Source organism: Podarcis raffonei, chromosome 15 (assembly GCF_027172205.1).
Source record: "Podarcis raffonei isolate rPodRaf1 chromosome 15, rPodRaf1.pri, whole genome shotgun sequence".
NCBI lineage: Eukaryota > Metazoa > Chordata > Lepidosauria > Squamata > Lacertidae > Podarcis > Podarcis raffonei.
In genome coordinates, this window is record NC_070616.1 from 5,806,353 (window position 1) to 5,829,510 (window position 23,158).

General features: G+C 46.1%; 1 protein-coding gene across 1 annotated transcript in view; it reads left to right on the top strand.

Annotated features, from left to right (window-relative positions):
- Positions 1–3,380: 3,380 nt before the first annotated feature.
- Positions 3,381–23,158, top strand: part of APPBP2 (amyloid beta precursor protein binding protein 2) — a 42,038-nt gene continuing 22,260 nt past the window's right edge. Inside the window, exon 1 of the mRNA XM_053366623.1 lies at positions 3,381–3,943. Coding sequence (XP_053222598.1) covers positions 3,803–3,943 — 141 coding nt within the window. The 5' untranslated portion in view covers positions 3,381–3,802. The remainder of the gene's footprint in view (positions 3,944–23,158) is intronic.

The following is a 23,158-nucleotide window of genomic DNA, read 5'->3' on the forward strand; positions in this document are numbered from 1 at the left end:
GACTGAGAGTATCATGCTCTACCGACTGAGCTATCCAGGTGTTGTTTATCTTCCATGGTCAAGCACTTTTATATTGAAGGCACAGCAGCTGAAAAAGACCCAAAATGAACTTTGTACATGTTCAGAAACCAAAGGTTGAATCCAATGTTAGTCCTACTCAGAGTAGGCCATACCTTAGGCCCTTTAATTTAAATGGGGCTACTCTGAGTAGAGCTTAGTCGAATAGCACATCAGATAGATAGATCTATCTCCAGGGCTAAGCAGTATTTTTGCAAACAGTGGCAGACAAGTCATGACTCAAATCAAGCCCAGGACTGCTTGTCACTTTGCCTGCTTAGCTTAGTTCTACCTCTGCTTTCCAAGAAGCTTCCCAATCCTACAACCTAAACTAGTTCAATGCACATGTCATGTGTGACTACCAGTACACTAACTAAAATCTTGCACCGTGGTACAGTCAGCTACTTTTGCAGGACAGTTCATGTACATTTCCATGAACTGTGTGCACACCATACATTTAAATAACAAGTTCCCCAAAGAATCCTTGGAACAGCAGTTTACCTCCTCAAGAGAACTAGAATCTCCAGCACCCTTAACAAACTACAATTCCCAGGATTCTTTGAAGGAAGTTTTAAACATGCTTTAAATGTTCACACTGTGTCACCATACTCAGCTCCATCTCTGAATATAAAGATTGTGGTCTTGTTGTTGTGAATGTTATTAATATATTACAGGTTATTGATGTGCCTGACACTCTTCTGATGAAAGACTTTGTCTCTGCCCCAAGAGCTTGCAAGCTAAAATCCAACATGGGAAATAAGAGGCAGTGAAAGATAAAAGGAATAATCTGTGACACTTAAGATTTTCTTACAGGCTTAATTCAAATACAGCAAGGAAGGGGAGCCTGTGGTTCTCCAGATGTTGGACTACAAGTCCCTTCAACCCGGACCACTGGCTGATGCTGGGTGGGGATGATGGATGTTGTAGTCCAATAACATCTGAAGGCTCACAGGTTGCCTCACCTTGAAGTACAGCATTGTAACCAGCAGGTTGAGCCAAAGGCTTTTCTGAAAAGTAAGCTTTGGTGGTAGTTAGAAGGTAAAGGTAAAGGGACCCCTGACCATTAGGTGCAGTCGTGGCCGACTCTGGGGTTGCGGCACTCATCTCACTTTATTGGCCAAGGGAGCCGGCGTATAGCTTCTGGGTCATGTGGCCAGCATGACTAAGCCGCTTCTGGCGAGCCAGAGCAGCGCACGGAAACACCGTTTACCTTCCCGCCGGAGCGGTACCTATTTATCTACTTGCACTGTGACGTGCTTTCGAACTGCTAGGTTGGCAGGAGCAGGGACCGAGCAACGGGAGCTCACCCTGTCGCGGGGATTCGAACCGTCGACCTTCTGATCGGCAAGTCCTAGGCTCTGTGGTTTAACCCACAGCGCCACCCGCGTCCCTTTGGTAGTAAGAAAAGTGGTGACAAAAAGGGGTTTGGGGAGATACTCCCAAGCATCAAAGTCATCTTAGGAATAAGGTGGCTGGCATCATGTAAAAAGGGTGTGTTTAAATACACGTTGACTTTCCCAGATGTTGTCACACCACTACAAAGGAACATGAGAAGCTGCCTTATAGTGAGCCAAACCACTGGTCTGTCTAACTCAGGGGTCAGCAACCTTTTTCAGCCATGGGCCAGTCCACTGTCCCTCAGACCATGTGGTGGGCTGGACTATATTTTGAAAAAAATATGAACAAATTTGCCCCACAAATAACCCAAAGATGCATTTTAAATAAAAGGACACATTCTACTCATGAAAAAACATGCTGATTCCCAGACCCTCTGTGGGCCGGATTGAGAAGGCGATTGGGCTGCATTCAGCCCACGGACCTTAGGTTGCCTCCCAATTTACCTGAATAATGTCTGCACTGGCTAGCAGCAGTTCTCTACATTCCAGTCCCAGCCTTTTGGAGATGCCAGGGATTGAACCTGACACCTTCTGCAAGCAAAGAATATATCTGCCACAAAGCTACAGCTCTAACCCTATAAATTAAGCAAGTTTCCAGTCCTCATGGTTCTGAATAAAGGACTGATTGAAAGCTGAGACAGACCATTGGTCCATTCAGCTCAGTAATGTTTACGCTGACAGGCAGCAGCTCTCCAGATTTCAGACAGGGTTCTGTCGCAGTCTTATCTAGGAATACTGGGGATTGAACTGTCTGCATGCAAAGCAGTCTATCTATCACTGAGCTATGGCCCTTCTCCTAATAGGGCATCAGATCCACCACACACCTGGACAGCTCTTCAGAAAGGTGAGGAAAAATTCCATTTGTAGTTTGTAATAAGAAGGCATGGCACATATTTGAGGATCTTGGAGAAGTTTTTCTTAAGGGTGAACTCTACACATGCCTGGGGGAACTATGTGCAGAGGTCCTTTTTGAAAAAGATTTGTTTTCGCTTTGAGGAAAGGCACTATGCACAAGCTTAGGAAGTTTTTCCTCTGTACCCTTAAGAAACTTATTTTTCCTTTGTTGATGCTTTTAACTTTGCCATCTTCAAAATTTAAGCTTGGAGACCTCTTTGATTGTACTGCAACCCTTTCTTTTAGAAAAGGAAACAAACTACAATCTTTAAACCTGCAACCCTATGGAATGTGCTGCAACCTATTAACAACAGGAATTTATTAGTAATAATAATAGTAACAAATAATAACTTAGCAGTACATATTGTTACTAATATTAAAGTTTACAACCTTTAAACGGACAACCCTATGGACCGTCTTATAATTTTTTTCTCCCACCCCTCCTTTTGATTTTAAAATCTGGACTAAAAGGGATGAAGAAAACCCCCTCTTTTTTTGTTCCAATGTGCTTCCAAACTATACAGAAGAATTTTGTTTTCGTTTTTCTAAGAGTTAACATTGCTATTTTGTTCCTATTAAGAAAAACAGAACAATTCTGTCCTTTCATTTCTATTGTGAAAAATAAAACAATTGTTATTTTACTTTACTAAGAAAAAAACCAGGGTTTTGTTTCGTTTTCAAAAGTTAAAGATGCATTATTATTTTTAATGTTATGGGCGGGGGAGGAATAAAAGAAGTCACTTTGCTATTTTATTTTACTAAAATAATTGAAAAAAGTCTCATTAAGTATTTTTATTCTCGTTCTTCTTGTTGTTGTTATTCCTGCAGGCGCACTCTTCCACTAACTAACTCCCGACGGATACCAACCATATTATTATTATTATTATTATTATTATTATTATTATTATTATTATTATTACTATTACTATTACTATTACTATTATTATTATTATTTCATTAGAAGCAGCAGCAGTGAAAAAACCGCAGCCACTGGGTCACACGCCAGAGGAGAGAAGCAGCGCGAGACCCGCGGCCTCGGCCTTTCCCCTCAGGCCTCCTTCTCCCCTTCCTCGCGCTCCCTTCCTCCTTTTCCCTCCCTCCTTCCTTCCTTCCTTCGTTCCTTCCTTCCCTCCCTCCAAAGCGGCAGCAGCAGCGGCGACGGCGCCCCCAGCGGCTCCCTCCCGAGCAGGCCTCGCCCCGCCGCCGCGGCCTGAGGCGAAGCAGCCGCCGCCGCCGCCTCAGCAGAGAAGGCGCTGAATCCCCCGTCGCCTCGCCTGGCTGGGAGGCGGAGCGAGCAGGAGGCCCCGAGCGAAGCAGCAGGCCGGCCCAAGCCCGGGAGCTGCGCCGGCGGGAGGCGGGCGAAGAGGCAGGCGTCGCCGCCGCCGCCGGCCTCCCTCTCTCTCTCTCCATCCACCCCTCCTCCGCCCGCCCGTCCCTCGCTCGGCACAGGCAAGATGGCGGCCGTGGAGCTGGAGTGGGTGCCCGAGACGCTCTACAACACCGCCATCTCGGCCGTGGTCGACAGCTACGGCCGGGCGCGCCGCAGGGACATCCGCTCCTTGCCCGAGAACATCCAGTTCGACGTCTATTACAAGGTGGGAGGCAAGTCCGGCGCAGGGCCGGGCCGGGGGGGGGACTGACCCCGCCGTGGGGCTGAGGGGAGGAAGGGAAGGGGGCACCCCCTTGATTGTATTTGTGGGGGGGGGGTCCGTGCGAGGGCGTCAGTCAGGAGCGCCTCTCTTTCCCCCACCCCCGCCCTGTACCGCTTTCCCAATTTGGGGGGGAAGGAAGATGGCTGCAGCCCAGCCCATTTTCGCCTCGGCCTTCCTTCTGCATCCAGCCACCCATTTCCCCAAACGGGAGCTTTTCCTTCTGCCGGCCGAGTGGACTCCCCCCTCCACAGAGCCATGCCTCCCCCCCCCTTGCTCCTAAAACTATTACTTGCGCCCCCTCCCGCTGTCAGATTTGGAACCCCCATCCTTATTTGTTTTGCTCAGGAAGCGTCCCAACAGTTTCTTTGCCCCCCCTCTGTACATTTCAGAAGGGGGCTCTGTTTGCTACTCGCATTTTATTTGCAACCCACGCCCCGGGAATCTTGTTTTTGCCCATCGCCTCCGCCTGCTCCTTCAAATGGGGTTTGCACCCCCTTCTGAATGATCAGTATTTCAGAATTGGATTTGCTCATGTAAAAAAACAACCACCACCATCCTCTTTGCTTGCGCTCCCTCACTGTAGAATGTGGACCTTCAGAGAATCTATGTTGCTTATTTACCCCACTCCCCCTTATTTGGTTTTTTCTCCCCTTCGCTGCAGAGCTTGCCCCGTGTAGAATCGCTTTTTAGACCCTACCCTGAGTATTTTCACCATTTCTGGAACAATACTCAACATCATTATAGTACATCTCCCTGTGATCTCTCCTTTTTTATTTTGCCCCTTGCAACTCCCCCCCCCAAAAAAAACCAACCCCCTTCTTTGCTGCTTTTTCCAGAATTTTCCTTCTCAAAAACTGACTACCTCCCGTTCCAGTTTTGCGCACCCATCCTAGGCAAGTGCCCTGACACCACCCAAAAAATTCCTTGATCCTTTCTTTTATTTGCACTTCCTACCCCGTATGTAAGCACCCATTCTAGCATTTGCCCCCTAGAAAAAACTAGTATCACTTTTTGCCCCACACACCTTTCCTCCAGAACTTGGAACAGATTTGTGTCTCAGATTTTTTTGGGGGGGGGGCACTTTCCAACCAGGCCTGTTGGGGCAGGGTGATGGTAGCAGTTAAGTCTGCATAGGAGCCTAAGATTGCAATCCTGACTCCACTTATCTGGGGGCAAATCCTGTTTAATTCAGCAGGACTTGCTTCTGAGTAGATATGGTTAGGAGGATTGCACTATAAATGTGTAATTGATATCTCTCTCTCTCACCCTCGACTGCAGAGGATTAACTAGAGTACTGTTTGGTTGGAGTGGGGTGTCATAATCAGCACTGCTGTGGCTGTATGTTTCCAGCGTTGGTGTTTTTCTTGAGAGTGTAGAATGCTTTGTAATACAGTGATGTTGGATTACGCTGTCTTGCCTAGACTCTATTGGGAGCAATAGAGAGAGATTTGTGTCCCTCACCTCCCTTAGGTTTGTAGAACTGGGGTGCTGAAGAAAATAAGGATTTATTCTCTCTCAAGGTTCTCATGACAGCTGGAGTTCTTAATCAGAAGCACCCTTTTAACATAAAGACTGCATGCTTTTCATTTTTCCTAAAATCGCCATCTCAAGTTAGTTTTATTGCTATTTGTTTTGCCATCCAGTTAAATATTCAAAGTGGTCCTTTGAAAATGTCAGCTTTATAGATCAAGGGCAAGTTGAAGGATGCCTGGTATTTTCCTAGAGTTTGTATTCTATAAGCTGCTCTGGGTTGCGTGTAGAGTCTCCTCTTCCATCATTCTTCGATGTTAATCTTATTGTTTGTTATAGAGCAAATTGCTCTGTGGTGTTTATCCAGTGTTCTTTAAAAGACAAAGAAAAGTAATACTCATTATGGGTCTATTCTTGATAGTGGAAAAATAGGTTCAACTTCTACCTACACGTTTTGGGGTGGTGGGTATACTAGCGTATGCCCCTGCTTCTTAAAAAGGCAGAATGAATAATAATTGATTCCATCCCCACCTTCCCAAGCCTTAGCATATGAGAATTGTTTTCCAGTCCTTCTGTATGTGAGCTTTTAAAAAGGTGTCTCGATAAAAGGCACCCCCCACTTTCATCATTGACCTAGTCTAGAAGGACAATCAAACAGGAACAGCACTGTAATGGGATCCATTTAAGTCACTTCCAGGTACCCTCTACCTTAGATATTGGGGAGAGCCATTTAAATATTCACATTTTAGCCACTGAATGGACAAAGCTTTTGGTTGAAGGGAGGCTTTTCACTCAGCATATCTACACAAGAGAATCTTAGTTTCTGCAAAAGGCACCCCTCTGAAAGAAAGTACTATATATTTATTTGTACGCTGCCTTTTTCCTTGACGAGATTCAAGGCATCTTATAGATAAAAATAAGAACTGCTAAAACATAGAAAAATCAATCAAACATAGAACGAAATGGAGATTAAACCTGTCCCTTGATAGGATAGAGCTGCTGCATTTGGAAATGCAAGGATGAGCCTTGTCAAAGGCAGGGAAATCTGCAAACGTGTATGTTGGCTGGAGTTCATATATCATAACCCCATTTATGTCATAGAATCATTGAACTGTAAACTTGGAAGGGACCATAAGGATCATTTTGTTCAACTCCCTGCAATGCAGGAATCTTTTGCCCAACACAGGGCTCAAACTCATGACCCTAAGATTAAGATTTTTATTCTGTACTGACTGAGCTATCCCAGATGAGGAAAGCTGTGAATGCTAAGTGGGCATTTCAGCAGGTTTCATTGCTTTCATCTACACCAGGAATGGGAAACCTTTGGTCCTCCAGGTGTTGCTGAACTACAACTCCCATCAGTCCCAGCAAGTGTGGCCAGCAGCCTAGGGTGATGGGAGTTGCAGTTCAGTAACATCTGGAGGGCCAAAGGTTCCCAACTCTAGTTTCAGATTCATTTATAATCATACAGCTGGGATAGCCAAGTAATTCATTTGCTATCCTCTTGCGGCAGGCAGTGATCCAGTTTCTGAGCCATGAATTGGGGTGGGACAGTGGATAGAGGAACTTGTCACTGAGCAAGGGAAGTCAGACCAGATGCCCTTCCAGCCCCATTCCATTTGATGTGTATCTCCTGATAGTTACTCATGAGTGATGTACACTTTTAACTGTATTTCTGAATGACGCTGTCACCCAGGAGAAAGTATGCCACAGTTCAGATTCCTAGTTCTTCTCATAATGATGGCCTTGAGCAAGGTATTTTGTCACATCTCTGCTTGTGATCTGAAGGACATTTCAGAGGAACTTTCCAAACCATATCACTAAAGGTAAAGGTAAAGGTACCCCTGCCCGTACGGGCCGGTCGTGTCCAACTCTAGGGTTACGTGCTCATCTCGCTCTAGAGGCCGTGAGCCGGCGCCGTCCGAAGACACTTCCGGGTCACGTGGCCAGCGTGACAAAGCTGCTCTGGCGAGCCAGCACAGCACACGGAAACGCCGTTTACCTTCCCGCTATAAAGCGGTACCTATTTATCTACTTGCACTTAAGAGTGCTTTCGAACTGCTAGATGGGCAGGAGCTGGGACCGAACGACGGGAGCTCACCCCGCCGCGGGGATTCAAACCGCCAACCATACAATCGGCAAGTCCTAGGCACTGAGGTTTTTACTCACAGCGCCACCCGCGTCCCATCACAGAAGTTACTGGCCCACAAAATAATGTTAATAGAACTCACAGCTCTGGAAGGGGGGTGGGGGAGAGAAACCATCTTCCTTCTCACTTACAAAAGTTTGTTTGCTTTAATCCCTGGTGATTATTCTGACTCACCAAATGGCTATTTATAGGCCTGATTTTAAAAATGTGTATTTCCTACCACTCTCATTATTTTCCATATTAGTGTCCGGATTGTTTTTCCATGGATAATTCTTTTTCTGCACTTTAAAAGTAAGAATTTCAGAATACATGCATTGCTTCCACAGTCTTCTGGCTGCATATATTCATAGAATGACAAATGCAGATTCCAAGATGTCTGCAAGACTCACTGCTGTTACCCAGCCTGTGCTGTAGTTCACATAAATCCAGCATTTTAGGGCACTGACTATTCTTTACATGTCTACTCAGAAATAAGCCCCAGTGAGTTCATTGGGTTTTGCTTCCAGGTTACAAATGTATAGAATTGCAGCCTGAGGCGCAAGCACTTTTTTCAGCCATAAGCCCAAATCCTTGAGCCTGATTTGAAAATGAAGCTGCTTCACAATGTCACATCTAGGGTGCTGTGCAGAATACATACCTGTCAGGGGCTCAGGAGCAGAAGCACAGGGGAGAGAGGAAATAGAGAGCGAAGGAGAGGAATCCGAGGGGAGCGTAGGGGAGTATGACAGTGACCCGAGAGATTCCATGAGCTTCTCCAGCGAATCAGAAGATTCCCAGAAGGGGGCGCCGATGGTGAGGGCAAGGGGGGTCCCAGGGGGGACGCACCAGAAGCAAGGGGCCAGCGGGGACTCCCAAGGCAGCAGCGGGGGATCAGGACCAGCTCCCCCACCAGAGCGCAGTGGGGGGGAAGAGTCACATGTGTCAGGACCAGCCTCTCCTCCAGCGGGGAGAGAAGATGAGTCAGGGCTGACCACGCCCCCATCGGAAAGTGGGGAAACGGAGGGGAGGTCAGGTCCAGCTAGCCTCCCCGAAGGAGGGAGCAGTGACAGCAGTGTAACGGTCAGAAGGAAAGTGGGAGGCTGGGCGCGCGCGCCAAGTTCAAATGTGCAGGCGCGCGGGACAGCAGAAAACCCGGATTGGGAGCCAGGTCCTAAAGCCCGACGGAGGGAGGGGGAAGAGTCAGGGGACTCAGCGTCAGAAGAGTCTAGGAAGGGCGAGACCCCGACGAGCAGGCGGACCCAGAGGAGGAAGGAACAGAGGAAGAGGTGGAGCAAGGCTAGAGTCTTAAACTGGTGTCAGGGGGGAGGAGATTCAGATGGAGCTTCGGCGGTCTAAGGTACAGACGTAGCGTTGCACGCTGCGCGTGTGGAAGTGAAACTGAACTTCAATAAAGACCTTTATACTAAAGAAAGAAGCAGCGTTGGTCTTCTGTGAGCTGGGACCTCGGGCAGCGCTGACAATACCTAATGCATGTGTTTACAAGAACATCACAGGCTGCTCATTAGCTACTGAGTCATGTACAGGATTCTGTTATTAACATCCAAAATCATGAAGAACTTCAGACCAAAACACCTAGGACACCATATTCCCCTGAACGTACCCAGTTGATCATTACGGTCATTGGAAGAGGTCCTACTGGCTATGTCATGGCTAGCAGATCAAGTGACAGCGTGGAAAGCAAACTTCTTGAAGTGGCACCAACCCCCCGCCATACAATTTGAAAGGCATTGACAGTGATGTGTTTTGGGCACCTACTGAAAATGTACTTGGCCATTTCCTGACCATTTTTAGATGGCATACCTCAGTAGTGCCATGGTCAGATCACTTCCTGGTGCAACTGGACTTCTCTGCGACCCATCCCCTCTGCAGGGAGGTGGGACCAATTCGGATGGTCCGCCCCCGCCACTTAATGGATCCAAATGGTTTCCAGAGAGTGGTAGGGGATGCTTTATCCCATGTTGATGGCCTTTCAGCTGATTCCCTGGTGGCCCGCTGGAATGTGGAGTTAACCAGGGCTATTGACTGTTTGGCTCCGAAGCGCCCTCTCCGATTGCATGGAGCCTGGACAGCCCCGTGGTTTTCCATGGATCTGAGGGCAATGAAACAATCGTTGAGACGGCTAGAGCGCCGGTGGCGGATAACTTATTCCGAATCTGACCGGACACAGGTTAGAGCTCAACGTCGAGCCTACCAAGTGGCGATAGCGACGGCGAAGAAGAATTTGTTCACCGCCTCTATTGCATCTGCAGAAAACAGCAGCAGGAGACTTTTTCAGGTGGTTCACAATTTAGCGGAACCACCTGCAACATCGGGGCCCAGTACGGGCCACATGTTCTCCTGCAATGATTTTGCAAAGTTTTTTGGAGATAAAATCGCTCAGATTCGGGAAGAAGTAGACTCCACCGTGGGAGCAGGGCCGGGGCAGGAGAGTGCTAGAGTTCTGTCTAGTCAAGTTGAGTGGGATCAATTCCAATCTGTTACCTCCGAGGATGTGGACAGGCTGCTTGGACGAGTGAAACCAACCACCTGTCTCCTGGATCCTTGCCCATCCTAGCTTATAAAAGCTAGCCAGGAAGGACTGGGTGATGGGCTTCGTGGGGTGGTGAATGCTTCCCTCCGTGAGGGAGCCTTCCCAGACCCGCTGAAAGAGGCGGTTATTAAACCGCTTCTTAAAAAACCATCTTTAGATGCGGCCACGATGGCCAACTATCACCCAGTCTCAAATCTTCCATTCTTGGGCAAGGTGATTGAGCGAGCGGTTGCCGAACAACTCCAGGCACGCCTGGAAGAAGCGGACCATTTGGATCCCTTCCAGTCGGGATTCAGGCCTCATCATGGGACTGAAACTGCCTTGGTCGCACTGGTGGATGATCTCCGGCGGGCTAGGGACAAAGGTGAGAGCTGTTTCCTAGTTCTGCTGGATCTCTCAGTGGCGTTTGATACCATCGACCATAACATCCTTCTGGACCGTCTTGAGGAGCTGGGGGCACTTGACAGTGGTTCCGCTCCTTCCTCCTGGGCCGTGTTCAGAAAGTGGTGGTGGGGGATGAGTGTTCAGACCCCTGGGCTCTCACTTGTGGGGTGCCTCAGGGTTCTGTCCTCTCCCCCATGCTTTTCAACGTTTACATGCAGCCACTGGGAGAGATCATCAGGAGGTTTGGGCTGGGTGTTCATCAGTATGCGGATGATACCCAGCTCTACATCTCTTTTAAATCAGAACCAGTGAGGGCGGTGAAGGTCCTGTGTGAGTGTCTGGAGGCGGTTGGAGGATGGATGGCGGCTAACAGATTGAGGTTGAATCCTGACAAGACAGAAGTACTGTTTTTGGGGGACAGGAGGCGGGCAGGTGTGGAGGATTCCCTGGTCCTGAATGGGGTAACTGTGCCCCTGAAGGACCAGGTGCGCAGCCTGGGAGTCATTTTGGACTCAAAGCTGTCCATGGAGGCACAGGTCAAATCTGTGTCCAGGACAGCTGTTTACCAGCTCCATCAGGTACGTAGGCTGAGACCCTATCTGCCTGCGGACTGTCTCGCCAGAGTGGTGCATGCTCTGGTTATCTCCCGCTTGGACTACTGCAATGCACTCTATGTGGGGCTACCTTTGAAGGTGACTCGGAAACTACAACTAATCCAGAATGCGGCAGCTAGACTGGTGACTGGGGGCGGCCGCCGAGACCATATAACACCGGTCTTGAAAGACCTACATTGGCTCCCAGTACGTTTCCGAGCACAATTCAAAGTGTTGGTGCTGACCTTTAAAGCCCTAAAGGGCCTCGGTCCAGTATACCTGAAGGAGCGTCTCCACCCCCATCTTTCTGCCCGGACACTGAGGTCCAGCGCCGAGGGCCTTCTGGTGGTTCCCTCATTGCGAGAAGCAAAGCTACAGGGAACCAGGCAGAGGGCCTTCTCGGTAGTGGCGCCCGCCCTGTGGAACGCCCTTCCAGCAGATGTCAAAGCGATAAACAACTACCTGACATTCAGAAGACATCTTAAGGCAGCCCTGTTCAGGGAAGTTTTTAACGTGTGATATTTTACTGTATTTTTGGTTTCTATGGAAGCTGCCCAGAGTGGCTGGGGAGGCCCAGCCAGATGGGCGGGGTATAAATAATAAATTATTATTATTATTATTATTTATTATTTGTTTTACCGTTTAGCATTTTGTTTTAGTGTCTCGATCCCTTCCCAACATAACTCTGCTGAAGAGCATCTGGTTTGCAAAAGGTTCCAGCCCGGCATCTCCAGGTAGTCCTGAGAATGTCCCCACTTTGAAACCCTGCAGAGCTGCTGCCAGTCAGTGTAGACAGTACTGGACTAGATGTGCCAAGGGTCTGACTCCTTATAAAGCAGCTGTCTATGCCCATATGATTCTTATGGATAGTACATATTTGCATTCTGTTTATATTCTAGCCTTTTGATTTTATGGTTTTAACTTTGTAAACCATTTAAGAGATTGCCTCCACCCAGGGAATATTTTGAGGAATAGCAGTCTACTGTAAAGCTATCATACTCATCTCTCCATTAGGCATTTAGACATTCCTTCCCATACTTCTAGTCTGATATATGTAATGTTTGTGCATTAACTTAGGTCATCTGGGATACAGCAAGTGGTATGGATTCTGAATCCTTGTTTAATCAAATTTATGTACAAGTTTCCCCAAATCACTGGTGGTTTCTCTTGTGTCCTAAAGGTTTCATAATAATCTTAATAAGTACTAAAAGCTATTTCATTTTTTAAAAAAGAAAGTTTTATATATTAAACACTCCTTAAATTTATTAAACAAATGCCTGTTTGTTTAATAGCCTTAATAGCCTATATTCCCCTGTAATGTTTATATTTTAAGGAAACAAATGAAGGAACTGAAAACTCTTAACATACTAATTTAACTGCAGTGAGTAGTCACGGGGGATAAGTCATCTGGGAGCAATGTTAATATGCAACTTTGCAATTGTCCAGTGCAACTAGTATTGCATTTATCCCTTTATGTAACAATTTGGTGTTTTTGAAACAGAAGCAAGGTGGTGGTTAGGGCTGGGTGACAACTGGTTTTCCGTATAGTGATACATCACCAGCTAAACGTCGCAGTATATCAATATACTGTATCACGAAATTTGAAATAAGGAAGGAACTATGCAGAGGCGAACAGGACAATGTCCTAGCAACTGCTACTACTTATGGGTCTAAAACTGATAAATGCTGATATTATCAATCACCTCATGGTCACTTTCAGCAGCAGGCAAGCCAAATGCGTCCAAATGAGACTTTTGGTTTTGGGCTTGGCTACCAAATGGTGGCATTCAGGACACCCCAGAGTACGGTGATGAGTCATAGCGAATACAAATAATCTGAGACTGCCAGCAGGCCTACTAGGCAGCAGAAGCCTCACCATGGCACAGCCTGCGAGGCCTTGTTGTGGTGGCAGTAGTGGTTGCCTGCAAGGCCTCGTGGCAGTGGCAAAAGTGGTGACAGCCTACAAGGCCTTGTTGTGGTGGCAGCAGTGGTGGCCTGTAAGGCTTTGTGGCAGTGGCAAAAGTGGTGGTGGCCTTGCGGTGGTAGCAGACTCTGAAAAAACATAATAGTATAGCTTGCACTCTTAGATCACTGTGTTAGATTCCACTTCTTACTGAGCTAAGGCTGTGTACACACCATACATTTAAAGCACATCACCACTCCCAAATAATCCTGAGAATTGCAGTTTGTGAAGGGTTTTGTAGCTTGCGGGTGGCGCTGCGGTTTAAACCACTGAGCCTAGGGCTTGCCTGCCGGAAGGTCAGTGGTTTGAATCCCCATGATGGGGTGAGCTCCCGTTGCTCGGTCCCAGCTCCTGCCAACCTAGCAGTTCGAAAGCACGTCAAAGTGCAAGTAGATAAATAGGTACCACGCCGGTGGGAAGGTAAACGGCGTTTCCGTGTGCTGCTTTGGTTCGCCAGAAGTGGCTTAGTCATGCTGGGCACATGACCCAGAATCTGTCTGCGGAAAATACCGGCTCCCTCAGCCTATAGAGCCAGATGAGCACGCAACCCCAGAATCGTCCATGACTGGACCTAATGATCAGGGGTACCTTTACCTTTAAGGGGTAAACCACAATTCCCAGTATTCTTATTTGTGGGGAGTCCTGTGCTCTACATGCATGGCGTATTTGCAGGCTGCATCGTCAGTTGAAACACACTTGTTGCCTATTGTATTTACAGGTGAGGAGGCTAGATGAGGAGGCCGCCTCCAAACTGAGTCCCTACAGGAGCTTTTTCTTCAAAATTTAAAGTGGCTACTCTAAGGACTTTTTTATTTTTATTTTAAAAAATGAATAGCTTTATGTGTTACTTGGCCCATAGCATAGGTTTTAGTTCCCCATGTGTTGTTGGCCTTTCTGAGCTTTGCTGAAACTTACTGAGTAAGCTCTCTTGGTGTGCTGGCTGGATTGCATCTTTAATGTGCTGCAGTGCAAACTATTTACAAGGCCTTGTATTTCTTTCCATAATACAAACAGCAACAGGTAGGAGAGCAGGGGTAATAATGCGGCGCCCTCCTGATGGTTTGAGCTCCAACTCCCATTATCCCTGACCAAAGGCCACACTGGCTGGAGCTGATGAAAGCTGTAGTTCGGAAGATCTGGAAGGCAGCAGGTTGGGGGAAATGATTTAGAAAATCATACCACAAGATGTGGTTTGGTGCAGGATTGATTTGATTTATATCAAATTGATTTAAATCACGGTTTAAATCACAATTTAAATCACTAGTCAGTATGACTTGATTTAAATCCATTTTTTTTACAGAGAGACTCATTCTTGCTGGTAGAATCTTAATATTTACAACCAGATGAAGGCTTCATTTTTGGAATAATAATTTTTCAGAGTAGTTTTTACCGTTATTTCCTCCAAAAGCATTTTATTTTAAAAATCCAATTTAAATCAAAAAAATCTGATTAAAATTTTTAAAAAAACACCATTGATTTTTATCCACCCTGGTTTGGTGGAATGTCTCATTTGAGCCACTGAGTGCGTTCATAAGACCTTCAGAATCTAAAGTTTGGAGGTTCAGAAAGGAGCAATGGTTTCCAGTGCTATCCAGTTGTAAAACATAGTTTGCTACTGCATGCAAATGCATCCTATGGATGCAGACGAGAATGCCAAACTGTGGCTTGGTCCTGGTTTGAGGCCAGACTGCAATTTGAGCAAACCCTAGTTTTCTGCATCTGAAACAGCAGCAACTAGAAGCGGGAGCTTTGAAACTCTCACATTCAGGCAGTAGGGAGGGAGCAAGGATCCTGATCACAGTTTGAAGGATAATCTGAATGCGGCCACTGTGGCTACACATCTGAACAGAGCCGTGTGGGGTTCCCCGTGTCTGTTGCCCTCTATTTGTGGGTGCAGTTAAAAGATTCCATTCACTGGTTTATACAAATATGGAATTTCTTACCAATCTGGATATCAAGCTGTAATGAGCCCTGAGGAAGTGACTTGGTGGGACTGGCTGCATGAGGAATGGGAGGTGCTCAAGGAGCTGAGGAGCTCTGATCCTGGGAAAGGGGCTCAGCGCGTTCAGACTCAGAGGTCTGGAACTGGGGGAAGGGCTGTGTGTCTGTTCCCATCAGATATGCTGAATGTTGCCTTGATACTGAATGATGAGGCATTCTAATTTTGTATATGTGTAGAACCTTGACATACTTTATGAAAGTGTGGATTAAAAATACTACAGTTAACAAACACGCACACCACAGAGTTTGTTCTCGTCCAAATGCCTTATCTGTTCTCAGCCTTATCTATACCATGCAGGCAGGTTTGAAGGAGAGGAACTGTACTGTACACCTCCTTATTCTTCTAAAAGGAAGGATGGGATGCAAAGTTGAATTACAAATGAATAAATAAGTGAATTTTTGGTATCTTCAAAAATGGAGCACTCACTATTCGGTTTGCCAGCTAGCTTTTCTGTCTACAGAATCTTGATCTTTCATGAGCCCTCCATGTTACAAAGTGTGTGTAAAAGTTAAATGACCCAGCAATGAATTACTAAAGCGTATGCTTCCATAGTCCTCACATGAGACTTGGTGCTTCTGATAACATGTGAGCATATGCTCTTCATAACACACTGTTCCTTAATCCAACTCCCGCATTGATTCCGCCCCCCCCCCCTGTGTAATTATTCTAGGCAAAGATGCCGCATCTCAAATTGTGAAAACACACAGTCTTAGCTTGTGGCACCTTTCCTTAAATTATTGTTTGGTATATTTTTCCAGATCAAGTGCTGTATACAATTAAGTTTTATTCAGGCCAGATCGATTGAAATTAATGACCCTAAATTAGTCATCCCCACCAGTGTTCGAAATTAGCCAGGTGCATTTTGCACCTGAGTATCGGCCACTTGCGACCAAGTGAAGATGCCTGGGTGCCAAGATGGCACCTGACATTTCCATCTTCTGGAGGTGCATGCCTCGGCATCATTGGATCCTGACTTTTTTCCACATACTAATACCACATCCTGAAGAATTGTATCAATCACATTTTATCTGTGCAATTGGAATGAATTTCAGGAAGCAGAATGCTTTTTCTATGCAGCCTGAGCAGGAGCAGGGAAGAATGTTATAGTTTTTTGTAGCTTGTCTTCACTTACCCTGCCACCTTACTTACAGTTGTGAAGAAAAAGAGGTAGGATAAAATATAAGGGACAGTCCACATATTGGCCTATTCCTATCCCTTTTCCTTAATGGTGACACAGACCATTCATAACTTAAGAATATTCTTCACAACTATGAGCAGGGTGGTGGGGTAAATGAAGACAAGCTACAACAATTAACTATAACATTGTTCACTGCTTCTGCTCAGGTTGCACAGAAAAAACATTTTACTTCCTGAAGTCCATTTCAGTTGCCCAAGAATGGCAACGAGACTTTCCGTTTTGGTGACTACAACCTTGGTTTAAGGAGCCATTTGGTGCCTACCTTATATATCTGAGTTTGTAACAACGCATGCCCCTTAATTTCAAGGAGTTGGCCCTGAGTAGAGCTAGCCTTGGATACATGTCCAAGCACAATTAGATGGCTTGAAAATAGTTTGTTGTTTTGGTTATGCTTCTTCCATGTTCTTCATATGTTTTGGATTTGCCTGGTGCCCACATGGGGGAAGTATATAGCCACGTATCTTATTGTCATGTGAAAATTAGTGGAATTACCTGTTTTTCCAAAATTGCAGCAGGTAGTTTAAATTTCTGGGAACCAATACCATGTGATAGCTAAGAGTTCTGCAGCGCTATAAACATTTTATTTTGGCATATCTTTTAGTCGACTGTTTAGCAGATGCATGGATTGTTACCTGCATTTGGCATGTACATGGGTGTCAAGGGGAAATTTGGAAAACAGTGGCATCAAGAGGCCATAGAATGTGGGGTCATGATTTACCGAAAGTATGCAAAATAAAGGGCATCACTTCAGCCTACACCCCCCAACAGCATTTATTTTCCTCTGCAACCATTTCTTTCATTGACATCAGTCCCAATTCTTCAGATTCATGACCAGTTTATGTAGCTGTAGAGAAGCGATGTGGAAGCTGTGGCCCTCGAGATGTTCTTGGGATTATGTCTGCGATCATCCTTCACTATTGGCCGTGTTGGCTGAGCCTGTTGGGACTCTGACAACATCTGGAGGGACACATATATGCCTCTAGGGCAGCCTTTCTCAACCTCTGGGTCCCCAGATGTTGTTGAACTACAACTCCCATCACCCCTAGCTAGCAAGGCCAGAGCTCAGGGATGATGGGAGTTGTAGTCCAACAACATCTGGGGACCCACAGGTTGAGAACCACTGCTCTAGGGGAAGCCCACAAGCAGACCCTGAGTGTAACAGCCCCCTCTCCCCTCCTGCGGTTTCCAACAACTGGCATTCAGAAGCACCCTTGCTTCCAACAGGAACATAGTCATGGGGGTTAGTAATCACAGATAGCTTTATTCTCCATGGTTGGCATCTGGGTGGCCACTGTGAGACCAGGATGCTGGACCAGATGGGCTACTGGCCTGATCCAGCAGGCTGTTCCTTACGTTCTTATCCACAAGCAGCTGCCTTTCTTGGAAATTGGTTATTCAGTGAGGTGGACTTTCATTCTGACCCAGTTCTTAGCGATGCATATTTGGACTGGCCATTTCACTGAGCCTCTTTTGCAGGCAGCTAAATGGATTTCCTTTGTACATGTTATCTTTGTTTCTCCAGCAAGAGACAGAGGGGGGGAAATGTTTTCAAAATATGACTAGGACATCGCAAAGGAATTATATGGTGGTTTTTTAAAAAAAATATATTCTGGCAGGATTACAGTGCTGCATACAAATTATCTGAAAAGGCAACACTATATTAGGGAAGGAGAAGCAAAAACAATCCGAGAGAGGATTTCATGTCGTTCTTTTTCTCTGGGATAACAAGATGGAGTTACGATTTAAGGTCTTTAATCCTGTAGTGAAGTCAGTAAGACCTTTTTTACTGAGTTTCATTTGGAACAAGGAGCTCCAGTGAAACACTAATATTGCACACTGAAGGAATTTTTCTTTAGTAGTTTTGTTTCTTCCTCTTTCTCCTAAGAGCATCCACTTTGTATGCAGCTCATTCCAGTTTTGGGGGGGGTGTCCAGGTGGTCTCCTGAATAGATGCTGGCCAGACTCCTTACATATTCATATCCCACCTGCCTATTAGGCCTGGGCGATATATTGATATATCGTCCAGGACTGCTATGAGGAGCAGACTGTGATGTTTGCTTCAGTCAGCGGTATATTGCTGGTGAAACCGCCACTGCTCCTGAGTCCCTCTGCTCGCAGCATCTTCTGGAGGGAGACAATAGTCCCTTCCTTCAATGGGCACTGCTAGCAGAGGGACTTGGGAGAGGTGGCAGTTTCAGCAGTGATATACCCCTGAGTGAAACCGCCTCCTGCATCTTTAAACTGCTCAACTCAGGAGTGTGCAGCTGCCCTTGCTTCAGCCGAGCAGTTAAAAGTAAAGCAGCCCCAATGCTCCTGCTGCTTGCTTGCAGGGGGGACGATGACCGGGGCTGTCTTAGTTGGGGAGGGGGAACCTTCCTTATCCTCAGCTGAGCTGTTCAAACAAACTGCATTGTCCCAGTCTGTGAGTACCTGGGTGAAACTACCTCAGCTCCTGCTGTGTGAGCTGGGGCAGTTTCACCTGGTGCCCAGCATGCAGGGGCAAGTGCAGTTTCTTTTTTCAACATTGCGGTATATCGCCAAACCGTGGTGATACACCTCGATGTTGAAAAGCTGATATCGCCCAGCCCTGCTGCCAATAGCGCGCCAACCATGTATTTCGCAGCTGAGTGTAAGTAAATAAATCATCCCATGTGCTCCTATGTATGCAAGGCTTCTGGGCTGGGTCACTGATCCAACATTGGCATTAGAAAAGGGAAATGAAGACCTTTGCATACCATTAGGAGGAGTCTCCAAAGACACACCATTAAAAAGCAGCAGCATTTCTTCCGAAAATAAGATTGGGGTAATGGGCTTAGGAGGGACCTGTCGCGTCCCTACAAATCCATTGGGAATCCCTAAATCAGAACTGATTTTGTAAGCTGCTCTGAAAAGCCTTTTAGCTACTGGGCATGGTATAAATGCAGCTACATCGTGACTCTTTAGTAGAGGGTCATTAGTCTGTCCATGTTTTGCTTGTCTGCTGAAGGAGTGAAGATTCCTTCTGCCACTGGATCCTTCCCCACCCCCGATAACTTTTGAGTTCACTTTCCCCATGTACGTGCCCTTGCCCTGTTCACATGCTGCCTGTGGTGTAGTGGTTAAGAGGGTTGGACTACTAGGATCTAGGGAAACAAGGTTTCAAATCACCACTGGGTCTTGAGACTCTTTCTGGGTTACCTTGGGGGCCATTCTCAGTCTCCTGGCCTACCCTACCTCATGGGGTTGTTGTGAGGATAGAGCAGGGAAACGGGAAAACCATCAATGTATGCCATCTCAAGCTCCTTGGAGGAGAGGTCGGATGTAAATGTAATAATAGTAGTAAAATTTAAATAGCCTTCAATTTACTCATATGGTATGTGCTCCTTACTTCAAGTGGTGGGGAGTTCCAGGGGCTGCATGGCCTAGGTTTGGTTTCTTTTGGAGGTGAGGACAGGGCACCGAAGGCTTAATGGCATTGGAAGGGGGGAAAGTGTGTGGTTTATTTACAAAAGGCAGGTAGCATATGCTCTCCTTCTGGGCAGCAGATCCCATACCTCCCATCTGATATCCACCAAGGGACCCTTTGCACACCAAACTGCTTCTCACTTTTAGCTCCTATCTGTTCCATTAACTGCCCTTTTGTGTTCTCTCTCTCTCTCTCTCTCTCTCTCTGTGTGTGTGTGTGTGTGTGGCTTGTGTCCTTGTTCTCTTTCTCACCCACACCAACTCACACCCTTCTCCTTAGCCAGGGATGTCATCTTCTCCAAACACTTTTATCATAGATAAAGCTATTAATGACCACCAGCCTTGAAGACAGAGGCAGCGTGGCTTTGAATGTCAGTTGCTGGGAATCACAGGTGGAGAGAGTTGCTGTTGCACTCAGGTCCTGCTTGTGGTCTTCCCTCAGGGACATCTGGTTGGCCACTGTGAGGACAGAATGCTGGACTAGATGGGCCTGATTCAGCTGGGCTCTTCTGATGTTCTTCTGGTGGTGTTTTCATTCTGAACATTCCAGGGAAATCTCTTTTCTAAGGAACCATCTTCTAACAATTAGCTCCCAGACAGATTAAAAAACACAGAAGTAGCCATGTTACGTCTGTTGCAGCAAAAACAGCAAAGAACCTTGTGGCACCTTAAAGATTTACCAGATTTTGGTATAATACTTTGTGGGTCAGAGTCCACCTCGCAATATGCATGAAGAATACTCCCCAAGTACAGGTGTGGTGGAGGACTATAAAGTAGTGAGATCAGAGGGAAATGCAAAGCAAATTGTGCAGATAGTGACAACTCAGTTAGTGCCAGTGCGCATTCAAAGTAAGCACAGTCACCCTATATTACTGCAGTGATAGGTGATAAAACTGTCAACTTGGCAGTGCTGAGTTGGTTAACACCTACAGAACCATAAAGAGACTATAAAGAACCATAAAGGCAGATGATTTCTAATTGTGGCCTGCAAGCTCCATGCAGCTCTGCAGAACAATTGTGAGACATTCAGGAATATCTGGAGCTGTATACTGATTTACGGTTTTTTCCTGATGACTGAAATGGAGGCTGTTTTGAACAGGGCTGGAGTTACCAAACCAGCTAATGAGACTGATTAAGGGACCAACCATATGAGTAGACCCAATTAAATTAAATTAGTCATATTTAGTTGTGCCCTTTAGTGTCACTAAGTCTACTCTGAATAGAACCCATTGATTTTCATGATATAGACTGATGCAGACTGCTAATCTGTCCCTTAAAAGCTACCAGTTAAAGGGACAGCAGTCTGGGCTAGTCCTGGGTCTGTAATTTTCACAATATGGTGCTGCTTTTTGTGATAATCCTGGAATGGAAGATAAAAGTTCAATAAGTTGTTTACAAAACTGTGAAGTTTGAGAATAGCTGCTTAAAGGCAAGCCCACAGTGATATTCCAATACATAGTGATAATCTCGCCCAGAATAATTGAGTAGAAATTTTGTGTTAAAGCAGAATGGGATGTGGAACAAGAGCATGGCTCCCTGAGAATAAGAAACTTTATTGGGCTGCTTTAATGAAAACAACAACTCAAGAGTTCTTCTGAACCTTTACCTTTAGATTTCATCCACATTGGCCAAAAATGGGGAAAGATTGATACCCACTTTTAGATTCCCCAATATAATGAATGGGAGTTCACGAGGTTTTCTGTTTTATACAGAGTGGCTTGGAACCCAAAGCGCAAAGATCAAAGTGGGTGGAGATCAAAGAATGGAGTTTTTAAAAACACGCATATAGGTGAATCTTGTGTCCCCAAGCACACCCCCAAACATGTATGCTGACCGGAATTGCTCCTGGAACCATCACAAAGTAGACTGTGAGCTGTGGGAATCCCCTGCTCAAATCTTGCCCACACCACGAACTACCGGGCAGATTTTTGGCAAGGTGACATATCTTGACCTTGGCACCCATCCAATGGCACATGATAGGGCAGGTTTCTTCTTTCTGGGTACATTTACCTAGATGGGAAGAAGAGTTGTAATGTTAAGCTAGCATTGCTGTACTGAATGCTAGAATCTCAAAATGAAATTGCAAACAAAAGCATAAAAAAACCATGGAGCAAGAGCTGAAACAAATTCAGCAAATAAATCTGCACTATTCTGCCTTGCAGCACACTTGTCAGGATTGCTGAGAAATGAAGCATTTTTCAAATGCGCTGTAAAAATGTTGGACATTACTATTTGCAAGCCTGAACCAGGATTCGACAGTGCAACAATCATTGTACACTTGTTAGTTTAGCGAAGTCATGAATGATTATGGTCCGGATATTGTATTTGACTTTTTTCATCTTGGGGGCGAAAAATATTTTCAAAGGCCTGACCTACTTCCACAGGATTTATATATTTTAAAAGGCTAATTATCTAGCTATGGGCTGGCCTAGATTTTGGCAGGCAGCTGGAAATGAAAGTGAGCCTACATTGTTGCTGCTATGTGGAACACTAAAATGGGTCTAAGTTAATGGACAATCATAGTGTTGTGGTGTTAGAATGTCTAAATGGGGACTAAGGAGACCCATTTTCAAATCTGGTATGAAGCTCTCACTGGGTGACTTTAGTCCAGTCCCAGCTTAATCTTCCTCACAGGGTTGTTGTGAGGACAACAATTGGGGAGAGGGAGAAAGTTTCAATCAGTATTGTTCTTCCCCCTCCCAAAAAATCTGGAGTTTAGAAGTTAGGAGCCAATTCTGGTGGATCGGACCAAAGGTCTGTCTATCCATGCCTCTCCCAAGCTGGTATCCTTCAGATGTTTTTACTTCCCCTGCCAGCAGGACCAATGATTAAGTTTGACTCCAAAATATGGAGGGGGGTACCTGGTTGGGGAGGACTGATCAAGCCCAGTGCTCCATCTCCAGTAATGGAGCCACCAGCATACATTTTAAAAGGTAAAGCAACGATAAAAACAGATAACATCATTAGGAAAGTCATAATATGGGCAACTCCACACTTACACTTGCTCATCTTGTGCACGATGCGTACACACAGCGCCAGGAAATAATTAATTCAATTCATATCCAGAAATGGTGGGAGAGAGCTGGAAAGTCCTTGTGGCTCACAAGGAGACCCTCCGTGGATCCCGAAGAAGTGAAGAAGTTCCGAAGAGGGTGGAGGTGCGGTGGGGCTTTGTTTGGGATGCTCAGCCTCCCTGCTTAACAGCTGGTGTGTGGGGTAGCGCAACAGCAGCTACTTTCCCATGTGTCCTCTAGCCTCCTGCCAGCCCCAGAGCTTCCATTCTAGTTGTGGATATTTTGGGGTACAGTATGGATTGAAGAAAGAGGGGCAGAAAGGGTATTTAGAGGGCGCTTCCCATTTTACATGATTTCACTTTATGTGCGCGGTCCCCTGGAATGTAACCCCCATGTAAGTGGGGAGTCACC